Source organism: Lethenteron reissneri, chromosome 35 (assembly GCF_015708825.2).
Source record: "Lethenteron reissneri isolate LAM-NWPU_2019-01 chromosome 35, ASM1570882v1, whole genome shotgun sequence".
In the NCBI taxonomy this organism is placed as follows: Eukaryota; Metazoa; Chordata; class Hyperoartia; order Petromyzontiformes; family Petromyzontidae; genus Lethenteron; species Lethenteron reissneri.
Window position 1 is genome coordinate 207557 of NC_083813.1, and position 16820 is coordinate 224376.

Sequence of the window (16820 nt, forward strand, 5' to 3'; positions counted from 1 at the left end):
ATAGAGATAACTGACCGCCAGTTAGCGAGTGAACCGGTGAGTGTTGGATCATGAGTCAACCTGACCGCTGCTTTACTCTTCCATCAGGTGCAGTGAAGTTTAGACTCTTGGGTACCTCATCCCAGAATGACAGTTTCCAACTTTTGCCTGTGCTGTGTCGTAATAATGTTGAGAGCTGCAGAGGCTTTAATATAGAAAAAGAAAACCAAGCTTCTTTGATGCGTCCTTAGGCAGATGAGTAATATAACCAATCCATGACAGGTTCATGACGTGCCATACAGCAGACACGAGAGAAGGTGAAGGCCGGCTAACCTTTATAGAGCAATCAGGTGGCAGGCATTACAATACGGGATAATCATCAATGTAAGCGCATGTATCTGCTATATCACTGATATATCTGTGGTGTAGCTATATCACTGTGATATATCTGTGATGTAATAGTACTGTCAGACGAACACAATTGGGTTAAGCGAGGAGGATGTGGAACTGAGTGGACTTGCCGATGACCGGTACCAGTAGTGTCCAGGTCGGCCTCTGTGGAGGACGCTGCTGCTGTTGCGCAGATGGAGGCAGTCGCCCTCCATCAACAACGTCGGGCAGCGGAGCGACGCTCAGAACAACGAGCGGGGCGCTGGGTGGATAAAACGCCAAAAGTTGGCACAGGTGGTGCATCTGCCAGTCATCTCAGTCAGCCAACCCATGGCACATGTACCGTGATCTCCTGCCAGTGGGCCTTCGACACTTCACGTGCCCTCAAAGTGCACGTAGCCTGGTACAATCGCCGTGGCCCCTTGGTGGCCACGTGATCGTTATTTTCCGGGCGACCACTCCGCCACGTGGAGCGCGCGGCGACCGCGTGACCGCGCCGCCAGGCAATGGCGGCTCGCGCGTGCCCACGGCGACCGCGTGACCGCGCCAGCCAATGGCGGCTCGCGCGTGCCCACGGCGACCGCGTGACCGCGCCAGCCAATGGCGGCTCGCGCGTGCCCACGGCGACCGCGTGACCGCGCCAGCCAATGGCGGCTCGCGCGTGCCCACGGCGACCGCGTGACCGCGCCAGCCAATGGCGGCTCTCGGAGGCGGTGTCACGGCGACTCCGTTGCGGCCTCGCGAGGGGAGACGCGGCCCGCCTCGCGGGTAACAGAGAGGGAGACGCGGGGACTGAGAGGGAGACGCGGCCCGCTTCGTGGGGACTGAGGGAGACGCGGGGAGACTTGGGGAGGGCGAGGCGCTGAGACTTGCAGGGAGTTGGGCCCCCGGCCATGTCGGCGGTGCCGCTGAGCGCCGCTCCTCCTCCTGCTCCCCCCCCGCGGCCACGCTGCAAGAAGCGGCCCGGGAGCGGCGCGGCCTTCGCGGTCGCGGCAGCGGCGACAGCAACGAAACCCAACATCAAGAAACGCGCGGTGAGGGTCGGGTGAGGGGTGAGGGGCGGGTGAGGGGTGAGGGTCGGGTGAGGGGTGAGGGGCGGGTGAGGGGCGGGTGAGGGGTGAGGGTCGGGTGAGGGGTGAGGGGCGGGTGAGGGGCGGGTGAGGGGTGAGGGGCGGGTGAGGGGTGAGGGGCGGGTGAGGGGTGAGGGGCGGGTCAGGGGTGAGGGGCGGGTGAGGGGTGAGGGGCGGGTGAGGGGTGAGGGGCGGGTGAGGGGCGGGTGAGGGGTGAGGGGCGGGTGAGGGTGAGGGGCGGGTGAGGGGTGAGGGGCGGGTCAGGGGTGAGGGGCGGGTGAGGGGTGAGGGGCGGGTGAGGGGTGAGGGGCGGGTGAGAGGTGAGGGGTGAGGGGCGGGTGAGAGGTGAGGGGCGGGTGAGGGGTGAGGGGAAAGTGGGGAGAGTGAGTGATGGGTGAGGAGTGAGTGAGGAGCGGGTGAGGGTTGAGGAGCGAATGAACGGTGAGTGAGGGGTGAGGAAGAATTAAGGAGTGAGTGGTGAGGAGCGAGTGAGGGGATTAGGAGCGAGTGAGGAGCGAGTGCGAGGTGATAGCGAGTGCGGGGATGGGAGCGAGGACACGTGGCATTGCATCTGTATTCACCCAGGGAAGTGCAGTGCAGAGGGCATACCTGTAACAAGCACGACAGTGGTGCGTGATGCTTCTGTGCATGGCTGGTGCTCTGTGTGATGATGCAGCTGCAGCAGCCGGGAGTCTCAACTTGCGAGGGGGAGGTGACGACGGCGACAACGACGGCGACGACGGTGGAGGAGAAGGAGGCGGTGCCGGTGCTCGTGTCGGCAGAGCCGGCCGTGAGCAAGGCCCTTCCCTTCAAGAACCCCAGCTTCACCGTGGGTGGCTATGAGTCAGACCCGGCTCCTGCTCCTGTCGGACGGAGCGTTGGGCAGTAAAGAAGTTGTGTGTGGGGGGGGGCGGCACCGTGACCAGCAGTCTGCGGCTGCCATGGACTTGAGTGGCATCAAAGGGACCACCACTACTGGTGGTGCTGGGCCCAGCTCCCGCCTACCGCCAGCCCTGTCCCTAACGCGTCTCAAGACATCTCGCACCTCCTGCTGGTCTGAGGCGTCATGGTGGCGAGATCTTAACTACCTCGCCTGGTGTACAGGAGTTCGTGGATTCAATTTCGACCCTGATACCTGCTGCTGTATATTTGGAGTTTGCACGTCTCTCTCCCCATGGTCCCGTGGATTTTTCTCCGGGTCCTCCGGTTTTCCCCTCCACATTTGGAATCAACATCATGCGTCTAGAGTCTTTGGCTACTGTGAATTTCCACGTGATAAGCTACTTTGTTAAGCTATTTTTTGTGGCCAGGTCACTTCTGAAAAAGAGCTATATAGATCACTGGGCCTTACCTGGTAAAATAAAATTGTTTAGTTTAGGCATCAGCATTTGCCTGTTCGTGTTGAAATGACGCTTATCGCCAAACTAAGTGGTTAATTTTGTAACCTCTGACTTGCAGGAAGGGGGGCAGTGGTTAACGCACTGGGCTTGTAAACCCTGTAACCCGAGTTTGATATATGACCATGGCTAACATCAGTGGCAAGTGATATATCAATCGGTCCTGGTCCTCCACTTACTGAGTGGTGAGGTATGGCCATGATCGGCACGGCTTAAAGAGTCCTTCATCCAGCAGTGGATACGTATTTGTCGATGTACACCCTGAACAGCTGTGCAAACAAAGTGTACATCTCAAAGGCTTTCCCATGTGAAATATTTAAAACAAATTATTGATAACATTCACAAAGGGGTTGTACATTATTATTGATATCTTGGCATTAGGCCTCAGAAAGTAAAAATTTTTAAAGTCTAAATATAGGTGGCAATTAAAATTATTCCGTAAATAGTTTGTAATCTGAGGTGGAACCTGTAACCCTACGATGCGCCCCACCCTTGTGATCGACTTAAACACCTTGATTTGTCAAGGTGAGGGTCGTGCCAGTGGAATCCCCTTCGTGTATTATCCCACACGAGGCACATGTGAGAAATAGACAACAGTCCTTCCCACATCTGCCTCTCCACATACAAAATAAGTTTATTTACACATCCCACCAGCCACGTGCCCTTCTGGGAGTAGCATCGGTTTATTACCAGCATACTGAACCGGTGTCGCAATTCAGTGTCTCATCAGTGGCATGTGTGTGTGTCCTGTAGCACTCAGGTCTGGGTGGCGTGGGAGTTCGCAAGTCGCGCGTGTGGAAGAACCTGAAGCAGATCATCGCAGCCGAGCGCAGCATGAACTGGAGCCCTGATGATGCCACATGTGCGTACGGCGTGACTCGTCACGGAGCGGACTGGTGACAAAGTTACATCAAGGATTTGTGGGGAGAGACGGTGAAATTGAGTGAATACTGGCGTGTGCTAAAATAAATGAGTAGACAAAACGCCTCCCCATATTTGCCACTCTTCATAAAACTTAAAAGTATTCCATCAGCCGCACAGCCCTCTGGGGGTGCTTAATTTTAGAAGCATCTTCTTGGTTCTTTCGGTAAAGTCACGTAGAAGGAAAATAATAAAATAATAAAAATAAAACATAATAAAATTATTCTCACGACGCTTCGGCCACAACGCAAGCAGCCGTCTTCAGGTGGAGAACAGGTCTGTCGAGAAGACAGTCTGAATGGCACGCCCCAGGCTTGGAGTGACTATTTATGCTGGGATGGAGGGGTGAAGAGCGTCTTGACAAAATAATTTGCATATCAAGAGGAATTTCGCATATTTATGGAAAATGCAGATATGCGATTAGTACTACTTGTGAAATGCGTAGGAGGATTGGCGAGGGGTTTAAAGTCATTATGCCCATGCATTATGCAGGATTAGCAGTATCAAAGGGAGGGAGTAAGGTTAGAATTAATAAAGGGAAGGAATGTTAATAATATGGCGCCGCAGAAACTAATATGCTTATAGACTTTACATTGTAATATTACACTGTATTATTCTACCCACCCAACTGTATACCACACTGCTATATATTCACTATACAATTACGATACTATATATTACCTTAAACATTGTATTAAACATTACACTTTAATACTATTTATTATTATACAATATGCTATACACTATACCATTGACCGTCGCGTGAAAGGTACTAAGAGGAAGCAACGAAATATGTCAATGGGAGAGTGGTGGTAGGAAGCTTGCTGCGGAGCAAAGAATCCATTCCCTGCGGAGTGCATATCAAAGAGGAATTTAGCATATTTATGGGAAATGCAGATATGCGATTAGTACTACTTGTGAAATGCGTAGGAGGTTTGGCGAGGAGTTTAAAGTCATTATGCCCATATTCTTAGGTTTTTTCGGTAAAGTCACGTAGGTAAAAAACATTAAAAAGTAAAATAAAATAAAAATCACGACGTTTCGGAGGCAACACAAGCTTCCGTCTCATTATGCCCATGCATTATGCAGGATTAGCAGTATCAAAGGGAGGGAGTAAGGTTAGAATTAATAAAGGGAAGGAATGTTAATAATATGGTGCCACAGCAACTAATATGCTTATAGAAAATACATTGTAATATTACACTATGTATTATTCTACCCACCCAAATGTATACCACACTGCTGTATATTCACTATACAATTACGATACTATATATTACCTTATACATTGTAATAAACATTACACTTTAAAACTATTATTATACAATATGCTATACACTATACCATTGACCGTCGCGTGAAAGGTACTAAGAGGAAGCAACGAAATATGTCAATGGGAGAGTGGTGGTAGGAAGCTTGCAGCGGAGCAAAGAATCTATTCCCTGCGGAGAATACAAGATATATAGTCAATGTCAGTGAGTGGACTGCGGTCTGAAAGTCACCGTAAACGTGAACACAATCAGTTAAGATCCGAAATGGTTTATTACGTCCTTCCAATGATTGCTGAGCCAGAATCCATCTTCTCGGTTGAAATTGTCTCTGTGTTTGAGTTCACTGGCAATGTGTTCCTGGTCGGAGATGCATTGGGCTCTATGGTATAGAGTCTTGATGAGGGAATTCTTCTGGGATGGATGGTGGTGGGAATCCGGATTTAGGTAAGCATCCGTATGGGTGGCTTTCCTGTAGACAGAGTGGCTCATTGAACCATCAGGTCTCCTTTTAATTAGGACATCCAAAAAGGGTAGCTTGCCATCTTTTTCGACTTCCATGGTGAATCTGATGGCTGGGTGTATGGAATTGATGTGGTCGAGGAATTGGTCTCGAGCAGGCCGGCCGTGTGGCCAGATGACAAAAGTGTCATCTACGTACCTCTTCCATAAGGTCGGGCGTAGAGTGGCAGTCTGGATGGCGTCAGTCTCAAATTTCTCCATGAAAACGTTGGCTACATCCGGAGATAGGGGGGAGCCCATTGGGGTGCCCTCAGTTTGTAGAAAGTTCCATTCTAGGTGAAGTGTGTGTTGGTTAAGCAGTGTCTCACCAGGGGGGGTACCCCAGTATCCAGTCCTTGATGAACCAAGTCTTCAATGATTGCGATGGTGTCAGGTACAGGAACTTTGGTGAATAAGGAAACCACATCAAAACTGACAAGCAGGTCGTCTGGGGACAGGGAAATTCCCTTGATTGTCGAGACCAGATCAGTAGAGTTTAGTACCGCAGAGGTGGTTTTTCCAGCTTTAAATCGAAATTTAGAAGCAGGATAGAGAGGGGGTGGGGCATAGATAAGAAAGGGGCTATGCGTAAGACAAGGGGGAGATCGGCGGCAGGGGGAGAGAGAGGGGGTGGGGCATAGATAATCGGTGGCAGGGAGAGAGAGAAGCTGTGACTCAGAGAGTCGAGAATAGCTGCTAACATCGCCAGGCAGGAAGGGGGGGCATCATAGCCAGTTTTGACCTAAACCGGTTAATAACATCCTTCCAATGATTGCTCAGTTTGTACCCATCTTCTCGGTTGAAATTGTCTGTGTTTATATATCTGGATGCCTCATTGACAAATCTTTGATGGTAGCCCGAAGGTTTGCAGAGTACCTTGGTCCCGGAACAAACAATATCGTGTGAACCCACCGCGTTAAAACAGTGATCAGCAACGGCAGAGATATTGGTTCTGCCGTGTTTAAAATCTGCCTTGTGTTCACGAACACAGTCCGAGACATGTCGTTTCGTTTCCTAGATGTAACTGCTGCCGCAGACACAACTTAGTTTGTAGACACCAGGGTGTTGCATGTCAGGAAACACACCCAATTGTATGGCAAGGTAATGGTTTTGGTTGGGTCCTCAGATGGTTCTCTCCCCATGGTTGGGGATACAACTTTGTGGATTGTGCGGTCTGAATGTATCCCCAATCATGGGGAGAGAACCATCTGAGGACCCAACCAAAAGAATCACCTTGCCATACATAGCAGGTGTTATAAAAAAGATTTACAAAATCTTGAACAAACACAAGATCCAGGTTCGATTCAACACAGTACACAAAATCCGTGATTTGATCCCATTTGTCAAGGATGTGATTCCTGACATGCAACTCCTTGGACGTGTTCATTAATTAATAATGTACACTTAGAGTAGTCATTTGTGCATTGGTTTATTTTATATTGTGATAGGTGTGTTTACTGGTAAAGAGGCCTTTTTTGTGTAAAATTTAAACCTTAATTTAAACAAATGTTTGCTTTGTTTTACATCTTACAATATTTTTACAGACAGCAACATCGACGCTCCTCCATCGTTTAAGCCAGCCAAGAAGTATTCAGACCTCTCTGGTTTGCCTGTAAGATATACGCAGACTCACTACACAATACAGTAATTCGTAAATTGTGCTACTTGCATGATATATTGTCATCTATTCCGAATATAATGTAATTAATTTGATTTAAGAATGATAAAAATAATGAATGTAGGTATGTATACAATTTTGGCACACCCAGCATAACTGTTGTTGTTCACATTGATATTGGAAGAGTAGAAGTTTGGATGACATGTGGCAGATGGCACGGCAGCATGGGTTTCTACTGCTGAATTCATAATTGGAAAAATGCATTAAATGTTTCTATTCTGTGAAAAAAACAACAAGTCTCCAAACACCCAATTGTAGTCACGTAGGTATTTAAAAACATATTTAAAAGGTGTACATTTTTTAAAAGTTAATAATTTAAGGCAGTTGTCAAACTTTCTCATCAAAAAAAAGTATTGATTTTCTTTCCCGCTACATATTATCTCCGAAAAAAATATTCACCAATCTTGACCATAGCTACAGTCTAGTGGCAAAATCTGTAGAAGGGCTGCTGCCTGACGTTTTAGGACCGTGGTCTATGCGCTATGAAGAAGGGCCATTGCCTGAACAATTGCCTATTTAAATTTTCTTTTTATGGCCACTGTAGTTGACAAATGTGTTGATATTGGCTCTATCAACTTCAAAATCAATTAATAATGTACTCAGATATTATTCATCAACCATAGCAACCTTTCGGTGTTGTGTCTGGTTGCAGGCAAGTTACACGGACCCACAGAGCAAACTCCACTTCAGCAATGCCGAGGAGTTCTCCCAGGTGCGCACGCTGCCCATGGACATTGTGTCGGGTTACCTGGCTCTGCGCAAGGCCACGAGCATCGTGCCGTAACAACGTACAACTCTCCATGTGTTAGCGCGACTTAAGCGAGGTTGAGCTACGCTGCAAACCACAAGCACGAATCTTACACACAAATTAAATACAGTGTACAAAGCTTACGGTGTATAAAGATGCCATGACATGCACTGGTTGGTGCTGTTTCATCTTTTTATGAAATCTTTGAGAGGAAGTCACCGCCCTCGGGCTCCTCCACCTGCGTGTAGACTTTCCTCCCGCGCTAGCGCAGGCTGCAGGGCGAGGGAGTGTCGCGCGGATCGCCGGGAAGAGATCTCAACTTGAAACGTTCAGTAATAATTGCAATGGTGAGACGATCCACTCTTAAGTCCAAACCACAACCTGCATAGAACCCTCTTTTTTGTAATTAATGGCAAATGTCATTGGAATGTTGCCAAAAAGCGGTCATTATGGGTGTGATGATGCATTGTTTCGTCAATCTATATCGGTTAAGGTTTAGTCATCGATAACGTTCCATTAAGTTCCATGAAAATGATATGTGAACATTAATGTATTGAAATAGAATGACGGAGAAAAGAGAGAATATAAGAATTACGAATTGGTTATTGAATCGGATTTCGGCTCCGAAATCGAGAGCGTGTATCACGTCGCTCGGCGGAGTGAATTGTTATTGCCCTGTAGGTCACAGCTGATGCGATTCAACTTAGTCTTTCTTTGTTACATGGAAAATCCCTTTTATCCAGTCACCCAGCTAGTTTCCAAGGTAGATGTAGGAACAAGAACAGCATCAACATTATAGAGAGGAAGAGGCAACATTGGAATAACACGTTGGAGGTACAGGCCAAAATAATGCAGAAAGAATAACAATCGACATAAAAAACATCAAAAACGAGGTAATGAATGGTGGGAGAGGAGATGTGCGTGAGGCAAAGGGAATCCAAGCAAATGAAACAACCACCACGGGAATACGAAAAGTAACGGCCAAGAGTTTATGTACAGGTGCAGTCGAACTGTCCATGCTGAGCTAGAATTGATATGAAACGATGTAGGGAGGGGAGGGAGCTGAGCCTATGCCGAGAGGCGAGGACATTCCAGTAACGTGGGGCAGCAGCGTGGAAGGAAATGTCGCCATACATAGTTGCAACAGCCGGCATTTTTTTGTAAGATCAGGGAGGCACTTCTGATGTTGCAGCGTGCAATGGGCGAAGTTTTATCCTTTTGATGCCACTGTGCCATTGCTCCATCTTGCAAATCGTTGGACAATTCTAGTTATGTCTAAATTGGCACTTGCTATAATGGTAATAACCACTGTACAAGCGTTTGTCTTTTTTATGGGGGCATTGCAGTTCCATTCTCATTCCATCTCGTGGTTGAACTGCGCTCTCTGTGTACCTCCTGCTTATCATCGAACTCCAAGGCTGTCACAGAGAGCCAGTTTCGTATGTTTGTGTACACTTTAAATACAAAATATATGTGAAGTGTGTAATATATTTATTACAATTTAACATAAATTTGTCTTTCCGTTAAGTGCTTTAGATTAATTTATATTAATGTTGAGCCCTTTGGCAATCTACCGCTGAAGCCTCCGCATGCTATGTTGGTCTTTGGGGACTGTTTAACCATACTTCACTCGGCTGGTCAGTACGGGTTGATAACGGGGTGCGGACACTGGACGGTTTCAGATGGCACTCGCCACTGATGTTAGCCATGGCCAGGAATAAAATTCAGGTTACCGAGTTCCAAGTGCAGTTCGCTATCCACTGTGCTACCACTCTTCCCCCATGTATTGAGGCATAAATAACACAAGTATACATCGTGGTGATCTTGATTATTCCAGCAGTATATGTAAGTTTCTTACATTATTGCTTTAATCATACGCAGTGAATCCGAGTACTGATGCTCATTTTGTGTTTTTTTACGAATCTACTGGCACATTCGGTCTCAAAAATACCCATTACCACTGATAAATGTTCTTATTTAATAACGCATCCCCTATTCATCGACGACCAATTCCGTAAAAACACGACCATTTCGCCACGTGCATGGCACAATTGTGTAATCACTCAAAGTAAGTGGTAAGGACAGTCGACAACCGTGGAAAGTATTGGGAATGGCGTCAATCATCATTTGGAGTGGGCCTGTGTGAATCGTTGGGAGGGCTGGTGGTCATTCCACAGACGTGAAATATTTGTCCAGAGACTTTAGAGAAACTTACATTGTTACTGAAAAGTTACAGCTGTCTGCCAAATGCTGGAAAGCCGACTCGCGCGCACTCACGTGTGAAGATGGCAGTGATGATGCAAATGAGACACAAATTATAATGATAATGTTGATGGTAATAATGCATGACGATAATTGATGGTGATAATATTAGCTATAATAAATGATGGTCATGATCACCATCATCAACCATAGTCCACTGAATTTCAATTTAAAGCTTTCGTGACTGTAGGGATTCATCTTCTTGGTTCTTTCGGTAAAGTCACGTATAAGGGAAGTAATAAAATAATAAAAATAAAACATAATAAAATAATTCTCACGACATTTCGGCCACAACGCAAGCAGCCGTCCTCAGGTGAAAACCAGATCTGTCGAGGCGACAGCGTCTGAATGAAACAGCACACGTGCTTGGAGCATATATAAGCTGGGTTGGAAGGGGGGGAAAGGGCGCCTTGACAAAAGAATTTGCATTTCAAGAGGAATTTAGCATATTTATGGGAAATGCAGGTATGTGATTAGTACTACTTATGCCCGTGCATTATGCAGGATTAGCAGCATCAAAGGGAGGGGATATGGGAAATGCAGGTATGTGATTTGTACTACTTATGCCCGTGCATTATGCAGGATTAGCAGCATCAAAGGGAGGGGATATGGGAAATGCAGGTATGTGATTAGTACTACTTATGCCCGTGCATTATGCAGGATTAGCAGCATCAAAGGGAGGGGATAGGGGTAGCATTAATAAAGGGAAGCAGTGTTAATAGTATGTAGCTGCAGTAACTAAAACCACCACGTAAACAACTAAAGTATAAACTACATAGTATCATCAGTATACTAAATATACTCTACAATAAGCTGAGTTACTAACAGTAAGTAATACATTACAATTCTACGTCGTAAAAAATATAATATGCTTCCATCTAAACTTTATTCTCTTACATCACACGAGTCTACACCGTACTATATACTGCCATAGACAAACCCAACATTAAATTATATACTACATTACTATACACCACCCTATACCTTATACATTGTAATATTACACTATGTATTATTCTACCCACCCTAATGTATATCACACTGCTGTATATTCACTATACAATTACGATACTATATATTACTTTGTACATTGTATTAAGCATATAAATTGTTATACTATTTGTTATTATACACTGTACCGTTGACCGTCGTGTGAAAGATACTAAGAGGAAGCAACGAAATATGTCAATGGGAGAGTATAGAGAGGAAACTTGCAACGGAGCAAAGAATCCATTCCCTGCGGAGAATACAATTGTAATAAAGGACTCTTTCTCAGTGTCGATCTCCGTTGTCCTTTATTTGGGTTCGTAGAATCTCGCTCACACGGCGTCCTCGCTCAGGCCTGCGTCTCCTCCGACGATCACTCCACAGCCACTCTGCTGCTCCGTTCTGCAGCCTCACTGCTGCTCCGCCCTGCAGCCACACTGCTGCTCCGCTCTGCAGCCTCACAGCTGCTCCGCTCTGCAGCTAGCCTTCCACAGCCCGCTAGCCCTCTGCGTCCTGACACCGATGGCCGACGGTGCCGACGTCTCCCAACGCGTGGCGATCGCGCCACTCTCCCCGTACTGCCCAGCGTGGCCTCCTCCCGTTTCACTCCGTCTCAACTCCCTGAACCCCTTCCGGTTCTCTCCCTAAATCCTCTCCCCCACGTGACCCTAACTCCTCCCTCTCCTCACGTGACCCAGACTCCACCCCCCTCAATCCTTGCTCGCATTACACAATGCCAGTGAGTGGAACGCGGTCTGAAAGTCACCGTAAACGTGAACACAATCAGTTAAGATCTGAAATGGTTTATTATTGCTAAGCCAGAATCCATCTTCTCGGTTGAAATTGCCTCTGTGTTTGTATATGTGGATCGCCTCATGAACAAATCTCTCATGGTAGCCAGATGGCTTGCAGAGAACCTCTGTCTTGGAGAAGTCAATATCATGTGAGCCCACTGAATTGTAACAGTGATCTGCCACGGCTGACGTGTTTGTCCTAAAGTCTGCTTTATGTTCACGGATGCGGTCCGAGACATGTCGTTTGGTTTCTCCAATGTAACTGCTACCACAGAGGAAACTTAGTTTGTAGACGCCAGGGTATTGTATGTCTGGAACCACATCTTTTACAGACGGGACCAGATCACGGATTTTATGTACTGTGTTGAATCGGACCTGGATCTTGTGTTTAATCAGGATTTTGGAGATCTTTTTTGTGACCCCAGCAATGTAGGGTAAGGTGATGGTCTTGAAAGGCTCCTCAACAGGATCCTTCTTGATGGTTGGAGTGATGGCTTTGCGGATTGTGTAGTCGGAGTAACCATTAGCCTTAAGAGCTTGGCGTATGTGTTTGAGTTCACTGGTAATGTGTTCCTGGTCGGATATGCATTGGGCTCTATGGTATAGAGTCTTGATGAGGGAATTCTTCTGGGATGGATGGTGGTGGGAATCGGGTTTTAGGTAAGCATCCGTATGGGTGGCTTTCCTGTAGACAGAGTGGCTCATTGAACCATCAGGTCTCCTTTTGATTAGGACATCCATAAAGGGTAGCTTGCCATCTTTTTCGACTTCCATGGTGAATCTGATGGCTGGGTGTATGGAATTTATGTGGTCGAGAAATTGGTCTAGAGCAGGCCGGCCATGTGGCCAGATGACAAAAGTGTCATCTACGTACCTCTTCCATAAGGTCGGGCGTAGAGTGGCAGTCTGGATGGCGTCAGTCTCAAATTTCTCCATGAAAATGTTGGCTACAACCGGAGATAGGGGGGAGCCCATTGGGGTGCCCTCAGTTTGCTTGTAAAAAGTTCCATTCCAGGTGAAGTATGTATTGGTTAAGCAGTGTCTCACCAGGGGGGGTACCCCAGTATTCAGTCCTTGATGAACCAAGTCTTCAATGATTGCGATGGTGTCAGGTACAGGAACTTTGGTGAATAAGGAAACCACATCAAAACTGACAAGCAGGTCGTCTGGGGACAGGGAAATCCCCTTGATTGTCGATACCAGGTCAGTAGAGTTTAGTATCGCAGAGGTGGTTTTTCCAGTGAAAGGCCGTAGGATTTCAGACAACAAACGAGCCAGTTTGTAGGTGGGGGAGTTGATAGTAGAGACAATGGGACGAAGAGGTGTATCTTCATTATGTATCTTTGGCAAGCCGTATAATCTTGGTGGCCTGGCTGCAGAAAGTTTCAACGAGAACTGTTTGGTCTGATCAATTAATGCGGTTGAAGCAGAAATGATTTTGTTGGTTTTGGAGACGAGGCTGTTGGTGGGGTCTCTTTATTTTTGTATAGCTGCCATCGTTGAGTAGTTCTTGAATTGTGTTGTTGTATTCTATTTTGTCCATGATGACAGTGGTATTGCCTTTGTCGGCTGAGAGGATGACAATGTCATCCCTCTTTTTTAATTGAGCTAATTCAAAACGCTCATCTTTGCTGATGTTGCTAGCAGCAGAGGTGGGACAAAGTCATTGTTATGCAAGTCCAAGTCGAGTCTGAAGTCATCAAATTCATGACTCGAGTCTGACTCGAGTCCAAGTCACATGACTCGAGTCCACACCTCAGAGGTGGGACAAAGTCATTGTTATGCAAGTCCAAGTCGAGTCTGAAGTCATCAAATTCATGACTCGAGTCTGACTCGAGTCCAAGTCACATGACTCGAGTCCACACCTCTGGCTAGCAGGCATCTTAGCGTTTTTGAGGGTTGCAGAGACATAGTCCACTGCTGAATAAAAGCTGACCTTTGTCCTGCACTGTAACCATCCTGCACCTCCGAATAGCACGGTTGGCTATGTACGGTGATAAAGAAGTTCAACATACACACATCCATCGCCTACACACGAGCTGATGCTCCTACGTATCCAAAGTGGACGTCCCCTGGTGCACGGGGCGTGCCCTTGCTGGCACCCCGAAGTGGACTCCCTTGGAGCACGGGGCGTGCCCTTGCTGGCACCTCGTCCTTCGTTTCAGCCACCGGCCACCATCCCCCATCCCTTCTCGTGCTCTGTCCCGCCCAAGTCCACCGACTTTTCTTAAAAGTCAATATGCCTCTTAATTAATTGTATCTATTTTTCTGTCTCATGGTTATTTCAAGCATGCACCTCTCCATCATGCCTACTTGCACTCCTGTCAATTTTCCGTTTTCTTTGTCAAAGTTCACGGGCGGGACTGAGTGGTTGGGTGGAGCTACCCAACCAGTGGGCGGGGGATAACTGCGTAATGGGCGGAGATGTATGCAGTGGGCGGGCTAGCCACCATCCTGCCCAGATATTTGCTGTACTGTAGCACCATCTACCGCCTAGCTTCCGAATTTACAATAAAACGTCTGATTTCATTACTACACTGGATTTGACTCCGATATCGATGTTGCCCTTGACGTCCCCATGCAACTCATCATTGACACCTGGACATTAACTCAGATCTCCCTCCTCCTGGATATCATGGGATACCACCACTGGGCCTGTCTTAATCCTAATAGGCCTCTTAAGAAAATGCACCAAATACCTAAATTACCACTTAGTTCCTATAACTTTCGTATCCTCAGAAGTGCCTAGGTAATCCAATTATACATTCTATTTGTTAAATCTTGGTTTGGTAAAACGTCTTCCTGCGTTTCTGGAAGACCCTTTCCACTCCTCTACAGCTTTCCCTGGGTTTGATCTTCCACGAAGCACATGGTCCACCCTAAACCGTAGCCACTGCACACACCATGACAGATGTGGATACCCGATGCACAAATGGAAAATTAAAAACTCTCCAGTGTGCGACTGGTCATCCAGAACAGACCCTACAGCGTATCACGACACAATGCCCGATTCATAAATACGGAGACCGCAGCGATGATACAACTCCGCTGCTCCTGCCCTGATTGTCTGGGTTGACCACCTGAATGTGAGATTGTAGTTGGTGCTCTGCATCTACATCAGCAGTCATACGGAAGAAGACGATCTACAGCTTAGTTTGTTTCATTCACTCCCGCTCTTTATGTCCAATTTATGCCAAATCAACGAGCTTACGTGCACCCATACCAAACTTTCTGACGCCTCTTGCTCATGATATTTGCACTTTCGATTTGCATGTTTCGTTTACGACTGTTAAATGCCTCGTTTGAGCGTTGTGCAATATTCCTTAAGATACTGTATTCGTTCTCTGCATTGTTGATGTTTTAGTCTTTGTTATTGCTGCTGTACTCACGCACCACCTTGTATAACAGCCGGACAACCGGCTAAACGGCACCATCCGTGTCACTCATCTTGAGGCGGTGAGGAGGCGGCTGCTCTCTCTGTGTGGGCGGTGCTTGTGGTTGAGTGGGGCGCTTCTGAAGATGGGGAGCGGTGGTGCAGCGATTAGCGCAATGCGCTACGAACCCGGCGACCCGAGTTCGATTCTCGCTCACGTCCAATGACGAATATCTGATCCGGTCCTGGGCCTCCGCTAGGTCGACTCAGTCTCAAATTAGTGCTTGGTGCGGTGTGTAAACATCGCCACTGGGGAGAAAAAAGGCGATTGGGCGTGGTACTGGCCACCCACCCCCTCGTGTGCCACAGTGCCGGCCTTTATAGGTGCTCGCTAACAGAACTTGCCCCAACAGTCTGTTCAGGCTATAGGGGGATCTTTGTCTTTGTAGCAATGTAATGTGTTTCAGGCCGAGGCGGTCCGGCACAGATGCCATATTCTCTATCTGCACAACAGAGATGTAGGAATTTTAACTGGACCTACACCTATGCTTTATTTACCTGATCAAGGCCCATGATACCATCAATAGACCAGGGCTATATGTTGTTCTTTGTGCTTTCGGGGTCCCAGACTCTATGCTTATGATGGTGAGCAGGCCAGGGTAAAGCTGTGTGGCCAGGAGTCCGAGTCATTCCCTGTTTATCTTGGGGTGCGACAGGGACATCCTCCGGCTCCCACATTATTTAACATCTTCTTTAACTACATAGTTCGAGAGGCTTTCCATGGCTGTACTAGATTAATTTATATCTGGGCCAGATACAATGGGAGGGATGATCGATGCCCGTGTGCAATCAAGGGATGGCTCCCTATTGGTCAACCATGTTCCGTATGCTGATGATTTGGTAATTGCTGCTCACTCTGAGGAGTTGGAGGTTTTTTTCCTGGGGTGTTCTGCTAAGAGGTGGAGCCTTACCATCAGCCCCACCAAAACGAATCACCTGCCTGGGTCATTTGTGTAATGCAATACACCACCCCCTCAACTCCCCATGAATGATCGGGCAGTTGTGAAGAGAGTGGAGAGTTTGCCATACATGCGCAGTGTGCAGTGTGGTTATGACCAACTCCGGCTTGGCAGCAGAGGTCTCACTCCGAATCAGTCGAGCGGCATTATCTTTTCATCAGCTGGGTAAAGTGTGGAAGCTACCTGGCCTGTCGCTCCATTCGAAGCTCCGGATCTCAGCCACAGTTATGCCCTCCATTCTCTATGCTTAATAAACGTGGAGCCCTATAAAGGGAGATCTGTGCCAGTTTTACTCATTCAGGCTGGCCTGCCTATGATCCATCCTGGCTTTAACCAGACTGGATTGTGTGAGGAGCTCACAGATCCTTGAAAGATCTAGACAGTATCATTGGTGTCGTCTTGTACTCCCGTCCCCTTTATAAAGCCACATACG

The 16820-nt window shown here is 47.4% G+C and overlaps 1 protein-coding gene across 1 annotated transcript; it reads left to right on the forward strand.

Annotated features, from left to right (window-relative positions):
- The first annotated feature begins 1052 nt into the window (after positions 1-1052).
- INO80C (INO80 complex subunit C) lies at positions 1053-11490 on the forward strand. Its single transcript, XM_061565505.1, has 5 exons — positions 1053-1403; positions 2116-2268; positions 3590-3698; positions 7071-7138; positions 7857-11490. Exons 1-5 carry the CDS (start codon positions 1263-1265, stop codon positions 7986-7988), a joined length of 603 nt encoding a protein of 200 aa, XP_061421489.1. The 5' UTR covers positions 1053-1262; the 3' UTR covers positions 7989-11490.
- The last annotated feature ends 5330 nt before the right edge of the window (positions 11491-16820 follow it).